Consider the following 22808-nt stretch of genomic DNA (forward strand, 5'->3'; position numbering starts at 1 on the left):
GTCTGTTTTTTGCTCTACAACTGCGCTCCCTCTCTGCTTTTAGACTCTTTGGTCTGTTTTTCGCGCTACAACTGCGCATTCTCGCCACTTTTAGACTCTTTGGTGTGTTTCCCGCGCTACAACTGAGCACTCTCGCCACTTTTAGACTCTTTGGTCTGTTTTTTGCACTACAACTGAGCACTCTCTCCGTTTTTAGACTCTTTGGTCTGTTTTTTTGCGCTACAACTGCGCTCCCTCTCTGCTTTTAGACTATTTGGTCTGTTTTTCTGAGCTACAACTGGGCACTCTCTCCGCTTTTAGACTCTTTGGCGTGTTTTCCCATGCTACAACTGAGCATTCTCGGCGCATATAGACTCTTTGGTGTGTTTTCCTGCGCAACAAACGGCGCACTCTCGCCGCTTTTAGACTCTTTGGTCTGTTTTTCGCGCTACAACTGAGCACTCTCGCCACTTTTAGACTCTTTGGTCTGTTTTTTTTGCACTACAACTGCGCTCCCTCTCCGCTTTTAGACTCTTTGGTCTGTTTTTCGCGCTACAACTGCGCATTCTCGCCACTTTTAGACTCTTTGGTCTGTTTTTCGCGCTACAACTGCGCTTTCTCGCCACTTTTAGACTCTGGTGTGTTTTTCGCGCTACAACTGAGCACTCTCGCCACTTTTAGACTCTTTGGTGTGTTTTCCCGCGCTACAACTGAGCACTCTCGCCACTTTTAGATCTTTGGTCTGTTTTTTGCGCTACAACTGAGCACTCTCTCCGCTTTTAGACTATTTGGTCTGTTTTTCTGAGCTACAACTGCGCACTCTATCCGCTTTTAGACGCTTTGGCATGTTTTCCCATGCTACAACTGCGCATTCTCGGCGCATATAGACTCTTTGGTGTGTTTTCCTGCGCAACAAACGGCGCACTCTCGCCGCTTTTAGACTCTTTGGTCTGTTTTTCGCGCTACAACTGCGCTCCCTCTCCGCTTTTAGACTATTTGGTCTGTTTTTCGCGCTACAACTGCGCTCCCTCTCCGCTTTTAGACTCTTTGGTCTGTTTTTCGCGCTACAACTGAGCACTCTCGCCACTTTTAGACTCTTTGGTCTGTTTTTCGCGCTACAACTGCGCTCCCTCTCCGCTTTTAGACTCTTTGGTCTGTTTTTCGCGCTAAAACTGAGCACTCTCGGCACTTTTAGACTCTTTGGTCTGTTTTTTTGCGCTACAACTGCGCTCCCTCTCCGCTTTTAGACTCTTTGGTCTGTTTTTCGCGCTACAACTGCGCATTCTCGCCACTTTTAGACTCTTTGGTCTGTTTTTCGCGCTACAACTGCGCTTTCTCGCCACTTTTAGACTCTTTGGTGTGTTTTTCGCGCTACAACTGAGCACTCTCGCCACTTTTAGACTCTTTGGTGTGTTTTCCCGCGCTACAACTGAGCACTCTCGCCACTTTTAGATCTTTGGTCTGTTTTTTGCGCTACAACTGAGCACTCTCTCCGCTTTTAGACTATTTGGTCTGTTTTTCTGAGCTACAACTGCGCACTCTCTCCGCTTTTAGACGCTTTGGCATGTTTTCCCATGCTACAACTGCGCATTCTCGGCGCATATAGACTCTTTGGTGTGTTTTCCTGCGCAACAAACGACGCACTCTCGCCGCTTTTAGACTCTTTGGTCTGTTTTTCGCGCTACAACTGCGCTCCCTCTCCGCTTTTAGACTATTTGGTCTGTTTTTCGCGCTACAACTGCGCTCCCTCTCCGCTTTTAGACTCTTTGGTCTGTTTTTTGCGCTACAACTGAGCACTCTCTCCGCTTTTAGACTATTTGGTCTGTTTTTCTGAGCTACAACTGCGCACTCTCTCCGCTTTTAGACGCTTTGCCGTGTTTTCCCATGCTACAACTGCGCATTCTCGGCGCATATAGACTCTTTGGTGTGTTTTCCTGCGCAACAAAAGGCGCACTCTCGCCGCTTTTAGACTCTTTGGTCTGTTTTTCGCGCTACAACTGCGCTCCCTCTCCGCTTTTAGACTCTTTGGTCTGTTTTTCGCGCTACAACTGAGCACTCTCGCCACTTTTAGACTCTTTGGTCTGTTTTTCGCGCTACAACTGAGCACTCTCGCCACTTTTAGACTCTTTGGTCTGTTTTTTTTGCGCTACAACTGCGCTCCCTCTCCGCTTTTAGACTCTTTGGTCTGTTTTTCGCGCTACAACTGAGCACTCTCGGCACTTTTAGACTCTTTGGTGTCTTTTTTGCGCTACAACTGCGCTCCCTCTCCTCTTTTAGACTCTTTGGTCTGTTTTTCGCGCTACAACTGAGCACTCTTGCCACTTTTAGACTCTTTGGTCTGTTTTTCACACAGCAACTGGGCATTCTCAGCACATACAGACTCTTTCGTCTGTTTTTCGTGCTACAACTGCGCATTCTCGCCACTTTTAGACTCTTTGGTCTGTTTTTCGCGCTACAACTGCGCTTTCTCGCCACTTTTAGACTCTTTGGTGTGTTTTTCGCGCTACAACTGAGCACTCTCGCCACTTTTAGACTCTTTGGTGTGTTTTCCCGCACTACAACTGAGCACTCTCGCCGCTTTTAGACTCTTTGGTCTGTTTTTTGCGCTACAGCTGCGCTCCCTTTCCGCTTTTAGACTCTTTGGTCTGTTTTTCGCGCTACAACTGCGCTCCCTCTCCGCTTTTAGACTCTTTGGTCTGTTTTTTGCGCTACAACTGAGCACTCTCTCCGCTTTTAGACTATTTGGTCTGTTTTTCTGAGCTACAACTGCGCACTCTCTCCGCTTTTAGACTCTTTGGTCTGTTTTTCGCGCTACAACTGAGCACTCTCGGCACTTTTAGACTCTTTGGTGTCTTTTTTGCGCTACAACTGCGCTCCCTCTCCTCTTTTAGACTCTTTGGTCTGTTTTTCGCGCTACAACTGAGCACTCTTGCCACTTTTAGACTCTTTGGTCTGTTTTTCACACAGCAACTGGGCATTCTCAGCACATACAGACTCTTTCGTCTGTTTTTCGTGCTACAACTGCGCATTCTCGCCACTTTTAGACTCTTTGGTCTGTTTTTCGCGCTACAACTGCGCTTTCTCGCCACTTTTAGACTCTTTGGTGTGTTTTTCGCGCTACAACTGAGCACTCTCGCCGCTTTTAGACTCTTTGGTCTGTTTTTTGCGCTACAGCTGCGCTCCCTCTCCGCTTTTAGACTCTTTGGTCTGTTTTTCGCGCTACAACTGCGCTCCCTCTCCGCTTTTAGACTCTTTGGTCTGTTTTTTGCGCTACAACTGAGCACTCTCTCCGCTTTTAGACTATTTGGTCTGTTTTTCTGAGCTACAACTGCGCACTCTCTCCGCTTTTAGACGCTTTGCCGTGTTTTCCCATGCTACAACTGCGCATTCTCGGCGCATATAGACTCTTTGGTGTGTTTTCCTGCGCAACAAACGGCGCACTCTCGCCGCTTTTAGACTCTTTGGCCTGTTTTTTTTTGGCACCTAGTGTTTAAACTTTGAATCTCACGTTATAAAAAAACGTGCGGGACAACTTTCATTTTATTTCTAAAATACTTTGCGGGCCACTTCAAAAAAGGAAACGGGCCGCAAACAAAACGCATTGAATGAGAAGGTGTGTCCATACTTTTGGCCTGTACTGTATATAAGGTATTAAGAAAATTTAAGGTATTTTGATACTCTTTCAAAAACAGCAACCATTAATTACAATGTAAAAATATTTTTTATTAGCATCTCACTTCTTCTAACATGAATTTATGCATATTGGGTCACTGGAAACAGTCTAGGAGAGTACGCCATATAGCGTAGTGTTTCTCCGTCCACTGGAGGAAAAGCATTTGCAGACATGATTACACATGGCAGACACTCAGGACACTTACTGCCTTCAGACTTTCTAAAATAATCTAATTTTAAAATTAGATTCATTCTTGGGAAAGCTTTTGGACGGCAGTGGCAATATATTTATCACTAATGGCTCTTGGGGCTTTTTCTCATGTGGGCTGCAAATGACTTAGTGTTTCTGTGTTTCACAGTAGACCCTGTGGCTAAACAGAGCTGAATATTGAAAGATAAGAAGAAGCCAGGATATCTCCGACATACATATGCACTTAAAATTCCCCTTCCCTACACTAATGTCTTTTTAATGCCGTTTCATTTCCACTTTCATTTCCACATTGCAGAATGTAAAAATTACAGCTTAATACTCTTAGAAGGAATATAATAAAAATCCAGAATTTTCCTTCCTTCATTTGACATTTACCAGGAATAAACAAGGCTGGGAAGGAGCTAATTATTGCGTCAGAATGTTGCTATGGCTCTTTAATGATGATGACTGTGATTCCGGCTTCTTCAGCCGTTCATGAAATGGGAAAATGATGAGAGAAAAAGTAATTAAAGGATATTGTATCTTCCCCCTTACATAAGCCATATAAACACTAAATATGGAACCAGGAATCACAAAGCACACACTGTAAAACCTGATTATTTATTTAAACTCAAATGGTTTCAAACATAGACTGTATATAAAGATGGACGCCATGTCGCCGTTCCCATTCATTCAATGAAAATGAAGCCAAAAGCTTCCGCCATTTTGGCGATTCAGAAACCAGAGTCTGCGCAGTAGAGACCAGAGCAAGAAAGACTGTGGAGATTCAGCCTACTCATTTAAATAAACCTGCCCTTGAGGGCTGCCTCCACAGAGCTCACACAGTCTGCCGAGCCGAGCGGAGTCCAGTCGAGCCGAGTGGAGAACTTATCTGCAGCACGATAAGATTAATATTTTTATAGTAACAGTGCAGTTCGTGCACGTTATGGATATTAACAGTGTACCCAGCCACATGATAGTTCTGTATGTAGCAAGTGGAAGTGAATAAAATACAGCGAAAAAAAAACATCACCAAACGGCAGTGAATGCCAGGACTAGTTATTGCTTTAAACAACGAGACGAATCCGGTACTGAAGCTCAGTTAATTTTGCCGCTGAGACGAACTGAGCACATTTGGCTAAATTCTGCACGGATTATGCAGAGTCTAAACTAGTGCAGCCGTACATCAGCGGATCTCGGGCAGAGCCTTCATGCTATCTGGGTCAGCTTGCCGCACGCACCGGTGACGGGCAAAGCCACTGACCAAGTAAAAATATGAATTCTACAGAGTCTAGCGAATATCGTTAGTTAGATAACTACACTAATGTTAGCTAACAAATTAAGCTAGCTATAAAATCCAACCGAGATTAAATGGTTCGCCTAAGATCTTGATAATTAATAAAATAAAATGCACACAGACACAGGAGTGGAGGGAAAAACAGCCAGCAAACTTACCGAAAAAACTGCAAAGAACTTTCCAGAATGTCTTTTAGAGCAATTAACAGCAGAACACGACATTATTAATACAACAATCTAAATTCAGTTTAGCTAATAAAAAATAATAACAGTAGTACAGTTAGCTAGCTAAACGTTTGACTAACTACTAGTACTAGTCTACTGCTTGACGTAAGGAGAAAAAAGAACATGATGCAGGTTCTGCTGACGGTCTGTTATTGGTCCCGCCCCGGCCCAGCCCTTTTTACAATAACCACACATTTTTGAATAGAGCTAAATAACGCTTTAAAAAACAAATTCTGTGGGAATATAAAAATTTGACAATATAAGCAGAGGTTACACTAGCTGCTGCATTTAAATATAGGAGCTTTCTGCACCCGAACAGCAGGGGGCGCCCGACCTGTGGTGGCTTCACTTGTGAGAGACAATGCTCTGTCCAGTTATACACAGTCTATGGTTTCAAAATAAACCTAAAAACATAAATGTGAAGCTCACTGCCCAATCAACTATATAGTGTTCCCTGAAATTCCAGCAAGAACAAAACCCACGACTGAAAACTGAATTCATGGATGGTTCAGATTTTAAAACAAAAAAAAAGCTATAGCTATGCATATGCATTATAAGGTTTATATGTATATAGTTTAGGTGTGTCAGAACTAAAAACTAAACAATAAACAAAAGCACTTAATTCTTCTTTTCGTCAACCACCTTTAAAATTGTAACAGTTCAGAGTATGGGGGTGGAGCTTAGGTGCTCCCAGCATGCTCTGCATCTCCATCAGCGTTTGGTCGGAGGGTAAATATGTACTATGCTTGAAAAGAATGATATGAATACAAGCACAACAGTAGGACCTTATACAGTCAGTTACAGTATCCAGCAACATGTCTGCACATATTTATATTATATACAACACTATATAAAACGTATGATCCCCTCTGTGTACTGAGATATATATATATATACACACAAGTGTGAAAGTTTTTGCCCCTTCATGATTTCTAATTTTTTTGCATGTTTAAACACTTAAATGTTTAAAATATTAATCAAGGGCAACACAAGTAAACACAAAATGTAGTTTTTAAATGAAGGTGTTTATTATTTAATTATTATTGTGTGAAAAAGTGATTGCCCCCTTAACCTTTCAATGGACAACAAGTCTTTCACAGCGTTGTGGAGGACTTTTGGCTCCACTCATCTTTGTAGATTTGTTGTAATTCAGCCACATTGGAGGGTTGAACGACATGAACGGCCTTTTTAAGGTCATGCTACAGCATCTCATTTAGATTCAGGTCAGGACTTGTGCTGATGTGTTTTGGATCATTGTCCTGCTGCAGAACCCAAGTTCATTTCAGCTTGGGGTCACAAACAAATGGTCGGACATTCTCCTTCAGGATCTTTTGGTAGACAGCAGAATTCATAGCTTCATTTATCACAGCAAGTCTTTTTAGGCCCTGATGCAGCAAAACAGCCCCAGACCAACACACTACCACCACCATGTTTTACTGTTGATATAATGTTCTTTTTCTGGAATGCTGTGTTTATTTTACACCAGATGTACTGGGACAAACTCCTTCCAAAGAGTTTTGTCTCATCGGTCCACAGAATGTTTTCTCAAAAGTCTTGGGGATCATCAAGATGTGTTCTGGCTTTAATGTTCTTTTTGCTCAGCAGTTGGTTTTTATCTTGCCACTCTGCCATGTAGCCATCATTTCTTTCTGATGATGAAGGCATGAACACCGACCTTAAGTGAGGCAAGTGAGGCCTGCAGTTCTTTGGATGTTGTTGTGGGGTCTTTTGTGACCTCTTGGATGAGTTGATGCTGCTCTCTTGGAGTAATTTTGGTTTGCTGGACACTCCTGTGAAAGTTCACCACTGTTACATGTTTTTGCCAATTGTGGATAGTGGCTCTCACTGTGGTTCGCTGGAGTCTCAAAACATTACAAATGGCTTTAGAATATTTTCCAGAATGGTAGATCTTAATTACTTTTTTTCTCATTTGTTTCTGCTTTTTTTTTTGGATCTCAGCATGATGTGTAGCTTTTAAGTATCTTTTGGTCTGTTTCACTTTGTCAGGCAGGTCTTATTTAAGTGATCTATTGATTGAGAACAGATGTGGCAATAATCAGGCCTGGGTGTGAAAATAAAAAAAAAATGAAATTGAACTCAGGTGTGATAAACCACAGTTAAGTTATGTTTTAACATGGGGGGAACACATTTTCACACAGGGCCATTTAGATTTAGATTTTTTTTTCTCTATTAAATAAACCTTCTTTTAAAAACTGCATTTTATGTTTTTTGATTTTGTGTATCAAAAAAAACATTTCTGTATTTTAATTTTTTTGATGATCTAAAACATTTAAACATTTTCACACCACTGTATGCACTGTAAACCTATATGTTGTTTAAATGTAAGTGATTTGAGTCTGTTTTTTTTTTTATAAAATTGGATATTTCTAAACAATACTCAACTATTTTAAGTTAGTTGAACATTTGTGGGCACATATATACATTCAAACTGAGATCTTTGAGTTGAACCAACTTGTAATAACTGAGTTTAGTCTGTTGCCATTAAAAGCTTCTTTTCCATTGGCTTCTATCACAATCTATTTGCATACTGGGTGTGTCCAACTGTTTTTGACACTCATCATCAGTGTGTAGTGATTCCTGCAGGGCTACCGTAGAAATAAATCGAGTTCCCCTTTAGTTGTAATAACTTGATATTTTAATTTATGCTAACTCAAGTTTTCATTCCCCTTTACTTAAAAAATTGAGCAAACCGGCTGCCTTAAGTAAACAAGTAAACTCAACTTATCCGGTCTTACAGTATAACAACAAAAAAAAAAAGTTAAATCAACTTCCACTTTAGTTGTAATAACGTGATGTTCTAAGTTATGCTAACTTAAATTTTCACTATCCATTACTTAACGTTTTTAAGGCAACCGGTTTCCTCAATTTTTTGAAGTAAATTCAACTTATTTAGACTTACAGTGTATTATGAAAAGTTTAGATGCAATAAATCAATACTCAAGCTCACTATTGCAGTGAAATTCATGTCCTTCATGTGAGCATGTAACCGTCTGACCATAACTATATGTTCTGAAATGGATTTCTCTGGGTTTCTTTCTTCATTTTCTCCGTCTTTAGAGATTTTCTCTTCCAGCAGTTGGATCTATGCAGTGACTTGGCTCTGTGCATTTCTACACTTTCTGCACTCAGCTCTTAACACAGAATACTGGCGGAGGCCCAGGCAGAGCAGCCTATGAGTCACATCTTTTAAAAGCTTTGACCACAGTGGCCGGCCTGCCAGCGCCCAATATTCCTGATTAAACCAGGATGGACACCAGGGATATGGAGCCAAAAAGCCTTTTATTTTTTAAATATTCATCACTCCGACGTGTATTTAATCCTATTTTCAGACGGAGGAGGGGTATTGTAGTGGAGGCACTTCAGTGGAAAATGCAATCATAAATGCAGTTACTATCACCCACGAAACCCCCCCCCCCCCCCCCCAACATACATACGCTCAGCTCTGTCTCTGTCTCTGCTGGTGTTTTTTTCCTGTCTCTGTTTACTCGTCCCTCTGCATTCGTTTGGCAGAGAATAGGAATTTTTGGAGCTTTAGTCCAACTTAAGTCGGCAGGCTGTGCTTAAACTTTAATCCCATTTACATTTATGGAAAATTGATTGCTCAATTGTATTCCAAATGGTCACTCAGACAGTCCATTAAAGAGGAAAATAGGATTGACAAGGCAGCGCAAATACGGATTGGGCAAGGTCGATAGCTGCAGCTCAGAGCTGCTGTTTTCAGCTGCTCACAGGACCATGCAGGATAATGCAAACTTGCTAAACCATTAAAACCATTTAAATTTAAGACATATTGTTCTCGGTTTGCCATAATAATCTAAAGTAATTGGGTAATTGCATACAAAAATAAAACGAAAATCAGTCTGGAGCTGAGCCTGAAACAAGTCTCACGTGTTTTTGCCCCACTGTCCTCTATGTAAACGCTGCTGTTTATGACTGGTTGGTTCACACTATGCAATGATATGTATATGCCTACTTAGTTTCATAGTGTGAACTGCTGAAAGACGCTTCACTGAGTGCTTACTAACGAATCAAAGATGCACAGCAGGTTTTATATCTAGACCAGTTTGCGACTGTGACTCAAAAGCGGAGATTATACCTACAGCCAATCACATTGGGATCAAATAGAAGAAAAAAATAACATGTGACCAACCATTTTATCTTCTGCATGGCCAGAACCATTTATGGGAGGCCTGCCCACTTTCTATTTTTATTATTATATCAGCAGATGGCTGTAAAACATTGTAGGGAGCCCATGATTGTGTTCTTTATGAATGGGAGTGAATGGAGATAAGCAGGTAAACACCTATATTAAATATTAAATATAGAAATACATTTTTGTCCGGGATATTTCTTTCAATTTAACCCTGCAGTTATGTTCCGGGTCAATTTGACCTGTTTTAAAGTTTGAAGATCTAGGAAAATTAGTTAAAAGTATTTTTTCAGTATGAAACTTCTTCTGCTTGCCTTTATATTTTAATTAGTGTAATCAACATATAATATGAAAATGGTTCATCTCACGTATTTGCAACCAATCTCTGCAAAAACTACAAAAACTAGAACAAAATTGCAAAGTTATGTTTCAATGTTATGTAAAACTATTGTTTTATAAGTAATAAAGTAGTGAAACATTAAAAAAGGTTGAACATGTATTTTTATATGAAAAACAAGTGAATTATCCTAATTTAAGCATTACCTGTTAGAGGTATGGAACACTAAAAATTGCACTAAATATTGATAGAATAATTAGTAATGGAGTTAGTGTCACGAATGACCCAGGCAGGGAGACGAGGAGGCGGACACAAGTGCAGGTAGGGTGAAAATAAATAATAATTTAATAAATAAATAACAAGAAAACAAGGAACAAGTAACATGAAACAAAGATACACAAATAACCAATAACAAATGAGCGATGATAATGATAAACAAACAGGGAATACAGACACACAGAGACACGAGACAGGGCTAAGACCTGACAGTTAGTAAAAAAAAAATATTTACACAGCTTTTAAGGTTTTTTTTTGGTTTCAGGCATCTTTTGAATAATTAAGCATAGACCGGGTCAAATTAACCCTGGAACACTATTGCTGTTCCTCACAAATGAACATAATAGGAGGGTTAAAAAGGAGAATAAAGTATTTTACATATTTCCATGTCTCTACAGAAAATTTGTACATTTTTCAGTAAAATATTTTTATACGTATATACTATAAACCTATATGTTGTTTGAACTCAAATGATTTAAATCTGTTTTACATAAAATTGGAGATTTCTAAACAATACTCAAATATTTTGAGTTAGCTGAACATTTGTGGGCACATATACATTAAAACTGAGATCTTTGAGTTGAAACAACTTATAATAATAACTGAGTTTATTCTGTTGCCATTGGCAGCTTCTTTTCCATTGACTTCTGTCACAACCTATTTGCACACTGGGTGTGTCCAACCGTTTCTGACTAACACTCACCATCTGTGTGTAGTGATTCCCCCCGGGGCTACCTTACAAATAAATCAAGTTCCTCTTTAGCAGTAATAGCTTGATGATTTAATTTATGCTAGCTTTTTTATTACTTAAAAATTGAGCAAACTGGCTGCCTTAAAACAGTTAAGTAAACTTAACTTATCCGGTCTTACATTATAAGGAAAATAAAAGTTCCCCTTTAGTTGTAATAATTTAAAGTTCTAAGTTGTTCTAACTTAAGTTTTCATTCCCCATTACTTAACTTTTTTAAGTAAACTAAATTTTTCCTGTTTTACAGTATAACAAAAATAAAAAAAAGTTAAATCAACTTTTTCTTTTAGTTGTAATAACTTGATGTTCTACGTTATGCTAACTTAGGTTTTTATTACCTAGTACTTAAATTTTTTCAGGCAACCGTTTTCCTCAAATTTTTTAAGTAAATTCAACTTATCAGGGCTTACAGTGTATACTTTATATACAGATAATATTCTAGACTGTGATTTTCTTCAAATGCTTCATATGATGCGCCATTACATTTCAGTCCAGAGTCCACAGCATAGCTACTTCAGACTGAGACATCCTTTCTATCACATTAAGCAAGCATTTGTGCAGGTGATAAGTTTAAAGTGCAGTTTAAGGGTTAAACAATGTTCAGCAAGTGGATTTTTGTATCCTCTTTAAGAACTGCGCTGCATCCGTGTGCATAATGCAACATGATAATTCCCCAGATGAATGTGGAGTCCAGGCTTTACGACGCCAATTCAGGTTTGTGTTGAATTGCCAAATCATAATTATGATGGCAGTGCATAATAGCATGTGCAAAAAAAATTAGAACTAAACAAAACATTACAGAACAGCTTCCGACAGCGCTCACGGCACAGCCCCCTCCTTTCCTGTAATAGCAGTAAACATGCAAAGCGGGCAATTTGTTCAACACAATGGAGCCATAAGCTTATTTAAATGCTACAGCGGCACCGTTTCCCCCTGTTTTCCCTTCCCTATCTTACTAATTAGGCAAACGTAGCCTGAAACCAGTTGTTCCAGTGGCAATTCGTGTGCTGCTTCTTCTTAATGTGGACCCCCTGCAAAACACATTTGCATTGCATGTTGTCATTTAGGGCACACCAGCTCCCGGAAGCATAAACATACCGACCGCTGGCCGGGACCAGTCGGGACGCTGTGTAAACTGTAACTACAGTGCCTTGCAAAAGTATTCAGCCCCCTTGAACTTTTTAAACTTTTTGCCACATTTCAGGCTTCAAACATAAAGATATGAAATAGAATAACATTTTTTTTTGTGAAGAATCAACAACAAGTGGGACACAATTGTAAAGGAGAACAAAATTTATTGGATATTTTTAACTTTTTTTTTTTAAATAAAAAACTGAAAAGTGGGGCGTACAATATTATTCGGCCCCCTTGCCTTAATACTTTGTAGCTCCACCTTTTGCTGCGATTACAGCTGCAAGTCACTTGGGGTTTGACCCATGTTTTATGAGGTTGGTACCTGAAAAGAGAAACAAGTGTTAGTAAGCGGTCCACTGCTACTTGTAGCATAGGCCAACATAGGAGTTCAGCTCAGATGATTTCTTAAGCTCTGTCACTCTTTTATCTGCCTTTGCACATCCCAGTGGAAAGCCAATGAATCAATCAGTCAATCAATCAATCAATCAATCAATCAATCAGTCAACTAATCAGACTTTACTTTCACGAAGGAATACATTAAGGGTGACCCTAATTTTCAATGCAAATAACAAAATGTATGAACAAAACAATTCAAATGAAATGGTTAAAGCATTAAAATCCAACCAACAATGTGATTAGGAAGAATTAAAGTTAAATTAAAATAATACACTAAATAACAAACAATTAAAAAGAACAGAAGACTGAAAAAATGAAGCAACTTAAAATTACGCTAAGAATATAAAAAACAAGCAGAAATTTCATAAAATGATAAAAGATAAAACAGGTACCAGCTGTCTGAGGGTGGTTAGATGTGACATGTTGGTACAACTTTAAAATAAGACTACCTTTATAAAGGAGATTATTAATGGTTATTAATTAGGCTGCAAATACTTTAAAACTCATTAATAAGCACTTAATAAATGCTAACAACATAAACAGAAATTACAAAAGTGAGTTAAAAAAAGGCAAAATAGTGATTTCACCCTCATTTCTACTGTCAAACGTCAGATCTTTCTAGATACTGATCTTACTTTGTGTTTTCCATCAATCAGCAATTAAACTTCTTATATTAACATACTTGTAATTATGTTTAACTATTTACTATAAATTAAGTGACTTAGTTGAAGTAAATGACTAAGCAAACAACGGATCACTGTTGCCTTTTTAATTAATGTGTTTAACTGCATATCAATGGTTTTAAGGCATTTACAACATAATTAGCAATACTTAATAATGTAATTTATAAACCATTTATAAACCCTTTATAAGGGTAGTCTTATTTTAAAGTGGTACCAAAAAGTTTAAACTTATTAAATGGTTTACAGTGTGGTGTAGTGAATTCCAGCTCACTGCTGCACTGTAGTCTGATATGTATTTTGTTGTTTATAATAATCATGGATGAGATATAAGAGGACATACGGCCAAAGAGAGCAAGTTATATATAAATCTTAGCCAGTGTGCTTCCTGTCAAGCTGCTAGTGAAGTCCAGTCTGCAGTGGAGAGTAGTGTCATTTTCACTAGTAATGAACCTTAGAGCAGAAAGATAGACCTCTGAATCCTGAGGTTTCAGGTCACTGGTGGTCGCATGTGAATAAACTACATCAGCGTAGTCCAAGACTGAGAGTAATGTTGCCTCTACGATTACTTTTCTGGCAAATATTGGCAGATCCAATCCTCTATCTGCACTTGACTAAAACAATGAATATACTGAATATAGACCAGGTTATTCCATCAATGGATTTTTTCTTCCCTGATATCACGACCATATTCCAAGATCACAATGTCAGGATTCATGGAGCTGGAATTGTGAAAGAGTGATTCAGGGAGCATGAGATCATCATTTTCACACATGGATTGTTCACCACAGAGTCCAGATCAGAGAGTCAGAGAATCTTTGGGATGTGCTGGATGGAGAAGAGCTGCTTTGAGCAGTGGTCAGACTCTACCATCATCAATGCTGCTGCAAGATCTTGGTGAAAAATGAATGCAACACTGGATTGAAATAAATCTTTTTTGTGCCGTTTATTTATTATTATTATTATTTTTGGCCAGACAGTGTAGTTGAGAAAGATTAACAGGTTTAAAACAGCTTAAAAAGTACATTAGTCAAAGATTAATATCTCTATATCTCTATATTTGTTCTGAGAGACTCTTTAAAGTGTTTTTTTATACTCAGCTACTATTGCATATTTTTTATTGCCATTTAGTACCATTGAAATTTTCAGCTCTTTGTTGCCTCCTCCGAAAACGTGATGTGTTGCTGCATCAAGTTCTAAAAGAGTTTTTTTTTTATTTAAAGGAATAGCTAAATGTCTCTTTTTCAACATCTGATTTGTATTTCTGTTTTATGTAGGAATATGAGACTGTGAGATTTGCAAATCATAGCACTTTATTCAAATTTGACACCACTTTTTTAACTCTTTTAGGAACTGGGTTGACCTTTCTAAGCATTTCTTGGATGTGGTCATTGTTTTGGGGAGATGGTTGAGGGATTTATTCTGACAAGCTTTCACCATAAACGTCTGGCTTCTGTTCACTGCAGCTAATGCTGCACACCAGCAGAATTCCAACTTGGATCTGATGGAATATGCTCCACATCCCTGTGTGGTGTTCCCATGTGTCTAGCAGAGTGATTTTTAGATAATTAGAGCCCATGATTTGTGTGGGGCTGGTTTAGATAGCTTGCAGATGGCAAGAGATTTGCCAATCGATCCCAATAGATATGCTGCTCAGCTCTTTGCGCTCCCCAAGGCGGTTGAAAGGCACCTCTTCATCTACTTTAACTGCTCGAAGGAAACTATTCCTTAGTTTTAATTGCAGACATTAAAACACATAATTGAAATTAGCCCTTAGGTAACCCCTCTACACGACTATTGTTTAAAATGTTATCAGAACAGACATCTCACAGATCCTCTTTTCATTTTTTTAACCCTTGGAAGTCAAAGATATAGTCAGATATAACTGCAGGGTATACTTTCAGAGTCTGGTTGTATGTTTTGGTGGCACCAACAGCGGATATGACAGATGATTTAAGAGTTTTATTGCATTGTATTATATACACTACAGCAGTGCTGCTGGAGTTTTTAAACACATCACCAAAAATGATTCATTGATAACGTTTAAAGCTTCTGTCTCTGACTTTACTTTATCTATGAGTATCTAATAGTGTAGAGTGTAGCACAGTGTTTAAAAACTCCAGCAGCACTGCTGTATCAAATCCACTCGTCCAACAATCAGCTAATCAGTGCTAATCACTGCAGTGCTGAGAATAATGACCCGCCACCCAATTAATAATAATAATAGCTGTTCTGTGGGGGTTTCTCTTGAAGAAAAGGGTGAAGTGAGGATGGTAATAAAGTATGCAGAGAAACAGATTCAGAACTCATCTACAGTCTATAATTATGGATAATATGGACAGTGAGTTTACAAACAAGGAAGTGGTCATAATATTCTGACATTTCAACCCTGTAATTTATAAACATGGGCAATACAGGCAGTTACAGTATATTCCCTTGGATTGAACTGTCTTTGATTGAGCCGCAATACTGAACTGATACAATATAAAGAGATGAGTTGAGTATAAATCCTGCCCACAAAGCACACTGGAAAGCCCAATCAGGACGCTTTCTGTGTTCCACACACTCAACTCTGTCCTGCTTGATCATTCTAAAGAATTGAGCAAATGTATTCATATGATTCACAGGAAGCAATGTGTGGGAGAATCACAGCTGCTGCAGGAGAGGTGGGATGTCTGGAAAACATTAGATTCAAAATGAATATTGGAAAGTTGCAAATTGACATTTTAATCTACTAATTACATTTAAGTGATGAATCAAAGACTTAGTAATACAAAAGCAACTAAAATGATGAATCATTTTGTCAACTTAGCACCGACTTTCTCCAATTCACATTCAGCATAATGCATTCTGCCTATGAACTTTCTCCATGAATTTCCCTAATATTATCACAGCAAGTTCGGAAGTGGTCGGAACCTTAATATTGAGTAATTATCACTTAATTGTAGGTAATGCAAAGTAGCAAAGAAGCGTGGAGGGAGGGGGGAGGGGGGCATGGTATCAGCAAAGTGGCTGTAATGTAATAAGCAGTCTCTGCTTAATGGAGTCAGGCCCTCCATTTAAGAGAATAAAGGCAGTGGTATGTACGTTCTCTCCCTGCAGGCCTGGCCGTGCATATAAATCAGCAGCACATCGGCGGAGCGGGGGTCCGGCCAGCCGCCCGCCCGGGCTGTGTGTGCAGACTGCTGAGAGGGAGTGTTAGCCGATATGTTGCTGTGTGTGTTCGCTGTTTTCTGCTATTGCTGCGTTTCAGATATCGTCACCAACCAATGAGCATCTAAATATCACACACACAGACAGAGATGGACAAAAGTATTGGGACACCTGCTCATTCAGGGTTTCTCCTGAAATTAAGAGTATTAAAATATATTAATACCTTTGGATGTGAGGATTTGACTGCATTCAATGACAATCATTCATTTATTTATGCCCCTCCAGCTCACATCTAGCATCAAGTCCTATTCAATTGGTAATATTTATCTACAGAGATTATACAGGTGTGTGTGTGTGTGTGTGTGTGTGTGTGCAACTTAAATGAGCTGAATGCATTTATTAGAATGTTCTGAATTGTAGGACCCCATTGAGATTTTGATTGGGCAGGCATGACCCAAGTCAAGGCTGTTCATTAACTGAAGCACTCATCCTGATTACTCACAATACACACACACACACACACACACACACACACACACACACACATACGTATATATATATATATATGTCTACAATGTTTATGTTATGTTTATTTATATAGAAAAAGGCAGAATACATAAAACATATATAAATAACATAAATACATTTGTATTTGGTTAAATGAAATAAGTATTTGATCCCCTACCAACCAGCAGGAATATTGACCCCCCACAGATCTGTTATAGGCCCATGCAGCACCCAAATTAGTCCTATACCTTTAAGACAACATTTTTTTTTTTTAAATCTCACCTCATTGTGTGTATAAAAGACCTTTCTCACAGAATCAGTCTGATCTGTTCAAACCTCTCAACCACCATGATCATGGGCTGATGAAAGGGGCCTTGTACCATCAAATATTGAATGGGAACCTACTAGGCTCAGCCTGAACACTGAAAATGGGTCATGGATGGGTCTTCCAGCATGACAATGACCAAAAAATATAAAGCCAAGACATTCCTTAATCATATTCCTGTAGCGAATCTGCAGTGATGTTCTGTTTCACTGTTAAATGCACTGTTGTGTTTAGGTTGTGTTGGGCTTGTGACTGGGGGAGAGCAGGGGGAGGAGCAGGGCAGGAAAACACGGGTCTCTGTGAGTGTGTGTGTGTGTGAGCAATGTTTTAAGTTTGCAATAAAGCGACTTAAACTGCCTTCTCTGTCCTTCTTTCAACATCCAGCTGGACGCTACAATACTATTAATTAGTTATGCCATTACCATCATTACATTATCATCATTTCTAAAAATGTACAAATAATAATTGAAGCTGGTTATATTACTGCAAAATTACATTACAAAAGGTAATATTATGGTGTTATAATGCTGACCTGGACGTATTGCATTTGATTCAATGCCTATGCCATGTGCCTTTAATGACTTTATTATTTATAATTTTCTGTGAATGTTTAGTATGTGGCTATTAGTGTTTGGAGAAAGCAGTTGCCATGCGTTCTATAGTGCAATATCGTATAATGCAAAATCTCCTAATTAATATGTGATTGCATTTTAATTACCTGTAAAAACACTGAAAAAAATATGCGTAAAATTTACATAAAAAACGTTTTGCATCTTTCTGCATTTTTTTTTTAAGTCAATTTAATTTCAGATAAATTTAAGTAACTTCAACCCGGTTTCAAGATTTAAATGTTACATAGAGTAAATAAGTGAACTGACCCTTTAGTAACCTTTACTTAATTTCTACAATATACAATATTACCTAATTACAATTACTTAATTTATACAATTTTATTATATATAACTTTAGTTAAAACACATTCAAATGTTTACATAATCTCAAAGATGTATTTTATAAACAGAGTCTCATTGTCTCAACACATGGATGGCATGTAATATAATAGTATACTAAAAATAATCTATTACATGCCATCTTTGTGTTATATGTGTGTTTTAACTACAAATATTTAAATGTCAGGAATTATAATATATTATGTATCATAAATGATTTGAGTAATATGGTATAAATGAAGTAATTGTAATTATGTAACATTGTATGCAGAAATTAAGTAAAGTTTACTAAAAGAAAGGACTGACTAAAGTTGAAGTTACTAACATTTATCTGAAAAAAAAAGCAAATGCAGAAAGTTGTGAAACCTTTTTTTAAGTAAATTTTACGCATCATTTTTTTTTTCAGTGTATATTTAATCCTTTCCTTTCCGTTATTTGAAATGTCTGTGTTTTTCTCTTTGTAAGAAACTTTTTATCTGGCTGTTATTTCATTGTGTTGAAGCTAATGTTCTCTATTTAGTAAAATATCTTTACAGTTATTTCTCATTTGTGTGAATCTATTGTACTCTAATTACTCTCTCAAATGTTCTATTTAGAATTTTTATTGACAATGAACTTTTATGTGTTATCAATATTTTAAAAGCATATAGCTTATATATGACAGACTGATTTAATAGAGCAAATCACTGTATGAATTATCTCTATAAGTAAAAAAAAACCTCTCTCTCTCTCTCTCTCTCTCTCTCTTTCTCTTCCTCTCTCGCTTTCTTCCTCCCTCAGGCATCTCAGCAGATGAGCCGTTTGCCATTCTATAGGTACGAGCAGCCCCTCGTGGACTACTGCCAGGCCCACCAGCCTCTGCACATCAGCATGGGCTACGACCCCTCAGCCCAGGCCGTGGAGGGGCGGGGGGCACGAGAACGCAGCATCGCCCCCAACTCCAGCCTCCTCCCCTCCATGCCTGCAGCTCCCTGTATCAGCCTGCCACAGTGAGCCCACCTGGGAAAAGACTCGCACGCCCACACAGCCCTCCCCTCTCCCTCCTCTCCCCGTGTCCTCCCCCCGGTTCTCAGTGGACATCACCGGAGGACTCACTGCTCCGTCCCCGGAGCGGACCGCACTGCACTGACTCTGTGGGGAATGTGTGGATGTGGGCCAGAGAAGAAGTGAAATTGAAAATATTATTCATAATCCTTGAGAGGATACACTGAGGCTTTCCTGGTGTGTGTGTGTGGAGTGGAGATTTGTCCATTCGCACAATGAGATTTGATGGAGTGATAAAGTGTTTTCTCCCCAGCCCTAAACCTCTCTTCACCTTTGGTTAACCCTTACAGGTCCAGTTATTACTAGAGTCATTTCTACCAAATTCTCTTTTAAAAATACAACTGCACACACACTGACAGCTTTTTAGTTCAAGACTGAAATAATAAAGTATAACCCCAAAAATACAACCTCAATTCCTAATAAGTTGAGACAGTGTAAAATATAGGATGCAATAATTTCCAAATTTCCCATATACCCATATTTTATCCACAATATAACATACAGTAGGACACATTTCAAATGAACAAAATGAGGCATTTTACCAATTCCTTAAAAAAACTCATTAACTCATCAAGGACATATTGGCAGGAACACATCACAAAAAAGTTAGAAAATTAAAAATGTTACTAACAAAAAACAGCTGCAATATAAGAAATTAGCATCTGAAACATGAAGGGTACACTGAAAAAACTATGCGTAAAATGTACTTAAAAACGTTTCACATCTTTCTGCATTTGCTTTTTTTTAAGTTAATTTAATTTCATGTAAATTTAAGTAACTTCAACTCAGTTTCAAGACTTAAATTTTACATAGAGTAAATAAGTGAACTGAACTTCAGTCAATCCTTTCTTTTACTAAACTTTACTTCATTTATTTTTGCTGAAATAATCCTAATTTCTGCATACAATATTACCTAATTACAATTACTTCATTTATACAATATTACTGAAATTTAAATATTTTAACACATTGATGGCTTGTGTAATATGTGGGTTTCAGGAATTATAATAGATTATGTAACATAAATGATTTTTATTTTAAGTAATTGTAATTAGGTAATATTGTATGCAGAAGTTAAGTAAATGTTACTAAAAGAAAGGATTGATTCAGCAAAAATAAATGAAGTAAAGTTTACTAAAAGAAATGATTGACTGAAGTTTAGTTCACTTATTTACTCTATTTAATATTTTAGTCTTGAAACCGTGTTGAAGTTACTTATATTTATCTGAAATTAAATTTACTTAAAAAAAGCAAATGCAGAAAGATGCAAACATTTTTTAAGTAAATTTTACTCATCATTTTTTTCAGTGTAGAACAAGAACATTAGAGAGAGATGAAGGCTCGCAAAGATGCCCAAAGATTGGTAGCGCTTCACCAATCTGCCAAAACCTGCATTTAAAAATTGTTGAACAATTTCAGAAAAGTAGTCCCCAATGTTAAATTACAAAACCTAATATATTCTACCATTTAGAGCACATTATGTCATCAAATGATTCACAGAATGTGGAGAAATAACTGTGCACAATAGATAAGGCTGATGGGCAATTTTCTGATTCATGAGCTCAGAAAAATTTACAGAAATCATTACTGTGTGTGAACTATAACAGTTCACAGTGCTTTGATCCAATAATGCAATAATAAAGCTGGATCATACAAAAAAGAAGATATACAGGGGTTGTAGAATGAAACTGAAACACCTGGTTTTAGACCACAATAATCTATTGTTCTGACAGACAGTTCTGGTGGAAACAGGAGAGTTGAGGTTTATGTTTTTTGGATACAATCCGGGTTAGCACCCGAACATCCCTTTCAGACAGCTTCCTCTTACAGCGTCCACAGTTAATCCTGTTGGATGTGGTTCGTCCTTCTTGGTGGTATGCTGACATTACCCTGGATATCGTGGCTCTTGATACATCACAAAGACTTGCTGTCTTGGTCACAGATGCTCCAGCAAGACGTGCACCAACCATTTGTCCTGTTTTGAACTCTGGTATGTCACCCATAATGTTGTGTTCATTGCAATATTTTGAGCAGAACTGTGCTCTTACCCTGCTAATTGAACCTTCACACTCTGCTCTTACTGGTGCAATAATGTGCAATTAATGAAGATTGGACACCAGGCTGCTCCAATTTAGCCATGAAACCTCCCACACTAAAATGACAGGTGTTTCAGTTTCATTGTTTAACCCCTGTATCTCAACACCGTCCATAAACTACACCACCCTCTTTGGGTCAAAGCTCATTTAACATCGACTGAGGCAGTGGAAAGTGAAGTGGAAAACAGGGTTTGAGATTTGTCTGAGACACTGCGTTTTATTTTTATTGACATTTATTTATACATTTTACACAGCGTCTCAATGTTTTTGGAGTCGGGTCATATTTCTATTTCTCAAAAAAGTTGAAAATTAAACACTGATAGAATTTCTCTGCTGGTTTTAATGAGCTAGGACTTAATATGTGAGTAAATATATCTATGAAAACTGCACCTTGTAAGGGTTAACTTTATCATCTGTTTGTGACACGGTTGCGTACATGATGCTAAAGCTGAAGGGCTCGGCCATGATTAATAACCATTATTGCTGGCATTGACTCAGCTGTATCGCGTGTACACATTTTGATAAATGAATGTTGGCATTTTCCCAGAGTAAGTAATTAAATAAGAAGTGTTCATTAAGTCGAATTGAGGGGGAAACAGAGCAATGAGAGACGGAATCGCTGAACAAATTAAAGTTTAGCCGAGCTCAAAAGAGTTCCTTTCAGCTTCCTCTAATGAGGCTGCCAGCCAGGGAGGCTCAAGGCCCATCAAGCCTGTCATGAGTGCATTACACAGAATGAGCTACCCAAATTCAATTATTCAAGGTGAGATGAGAAAAAGTTACTTGGTAAAAGGGTCATATACCATGTGAATTGCTCCAAAAACATAGCGTGTCCATATATATTTTTTTTGCTGTATTTGCTGTTTGTTTGTTTAACTGTTGGATTGTTTTTAATGTTCCTATATTTGTTTCTTTTTTATTTTTATGGAGGAAAAAAAGATGCCATGTGGATATAAAGTCATCGAGTCATCTAGCCATAAGCCATTGCTTGTAAATGATTTGTAATAGGCAGTCATTTCACTGACATTTCACATTTTCCAATCCTCGGAGCCAAATTAAGCTATTACTCCACTGATTCTCACACTAATCTGTATCTGCTGTATTACTACAGAGAGTAATATAATATAATACTTAGTAAAAGAACATAAAACCTACTGAGTAAACACAGATATTAGGAGGAAAAACAGTGGAGTAATCCTTTACTGACCAAAGTTTTCATGTACGTGGGTTATTTTCCCCCTGTTGTTGTTGTGGTGGTGGTGCGTTCACACTATAGTGAAGGGAGTAGCATCCTAAGCATTCTGTAAACAGCTAATTTAAGTCAAATTTAAATCAACACAAATTAAATCAATTTTAAAAGATTAAATATCAGAATACTGTGCATTTTGCCCCCCACAATTACTTTATATAATACTAATAAGACTTCAGACTACACAGAAATCCTATATTTCAGCTTAATTACTTTATATTTTCGCTTCAGTTCATTTCCTCAAACACATGCTTCCACCCTGTTATGACAAGCTGCACGACACGCTGGACAATTATAGAGAAAATTGGCGATTGATTGACTTAGAGTGATGACCTTGATCTGTGTACCTCAGTTACTGTATGTATGAACATGAAGAATAA

General features: G+C 38.0%; 1 protein-coding gene across 2 annotated transcripts in view; it reads left to right on the top strand.

Annotated features, from left to right (window-relative positions):
• LOC103022409 (leucine-rich repeat transmembrane neuronal protein 4) overlaps positions 1–19799 on the top strand; it is a 168642-nt gene extending 148843 nt beyond the window's left edge. Inside the window, exon 3 of one of the 2 annotated variants that reach the window (XM_007237211.4) lies at positions 18820–19799. In XM_007237211.4, coding sequence (XP_007237273.3) covers positions 18820–19032 — 213 coding nt within the window. In that variant the 3' untranslated portion in view covers positions 19033–19799. The remainder of the gene's footprint in view (positions 1–18819) is intronic. The other variant, XM_022670746.2, reaches the window with a different exon arrangement.
• The last annotated feature ends 3009 nt before the right edge of the window (positions 19800–22808 follow it).

The sequence above is a fragment of the Astyanax mexicanus genome, chromosome 12 (assembly GCF_023375975.1).
Source record: "Astyanax mexicanus isolate ESR-SI-001 chromosome 12, AstMex3_surface, whole genome shotgun sequence".
Lineage (NCBI taxonomy): Eukaryota > Metazoa > Chordata > Actinopteri > Characiformes > Acestrorhamphidae > Astyanax > Astyanax mexicanus.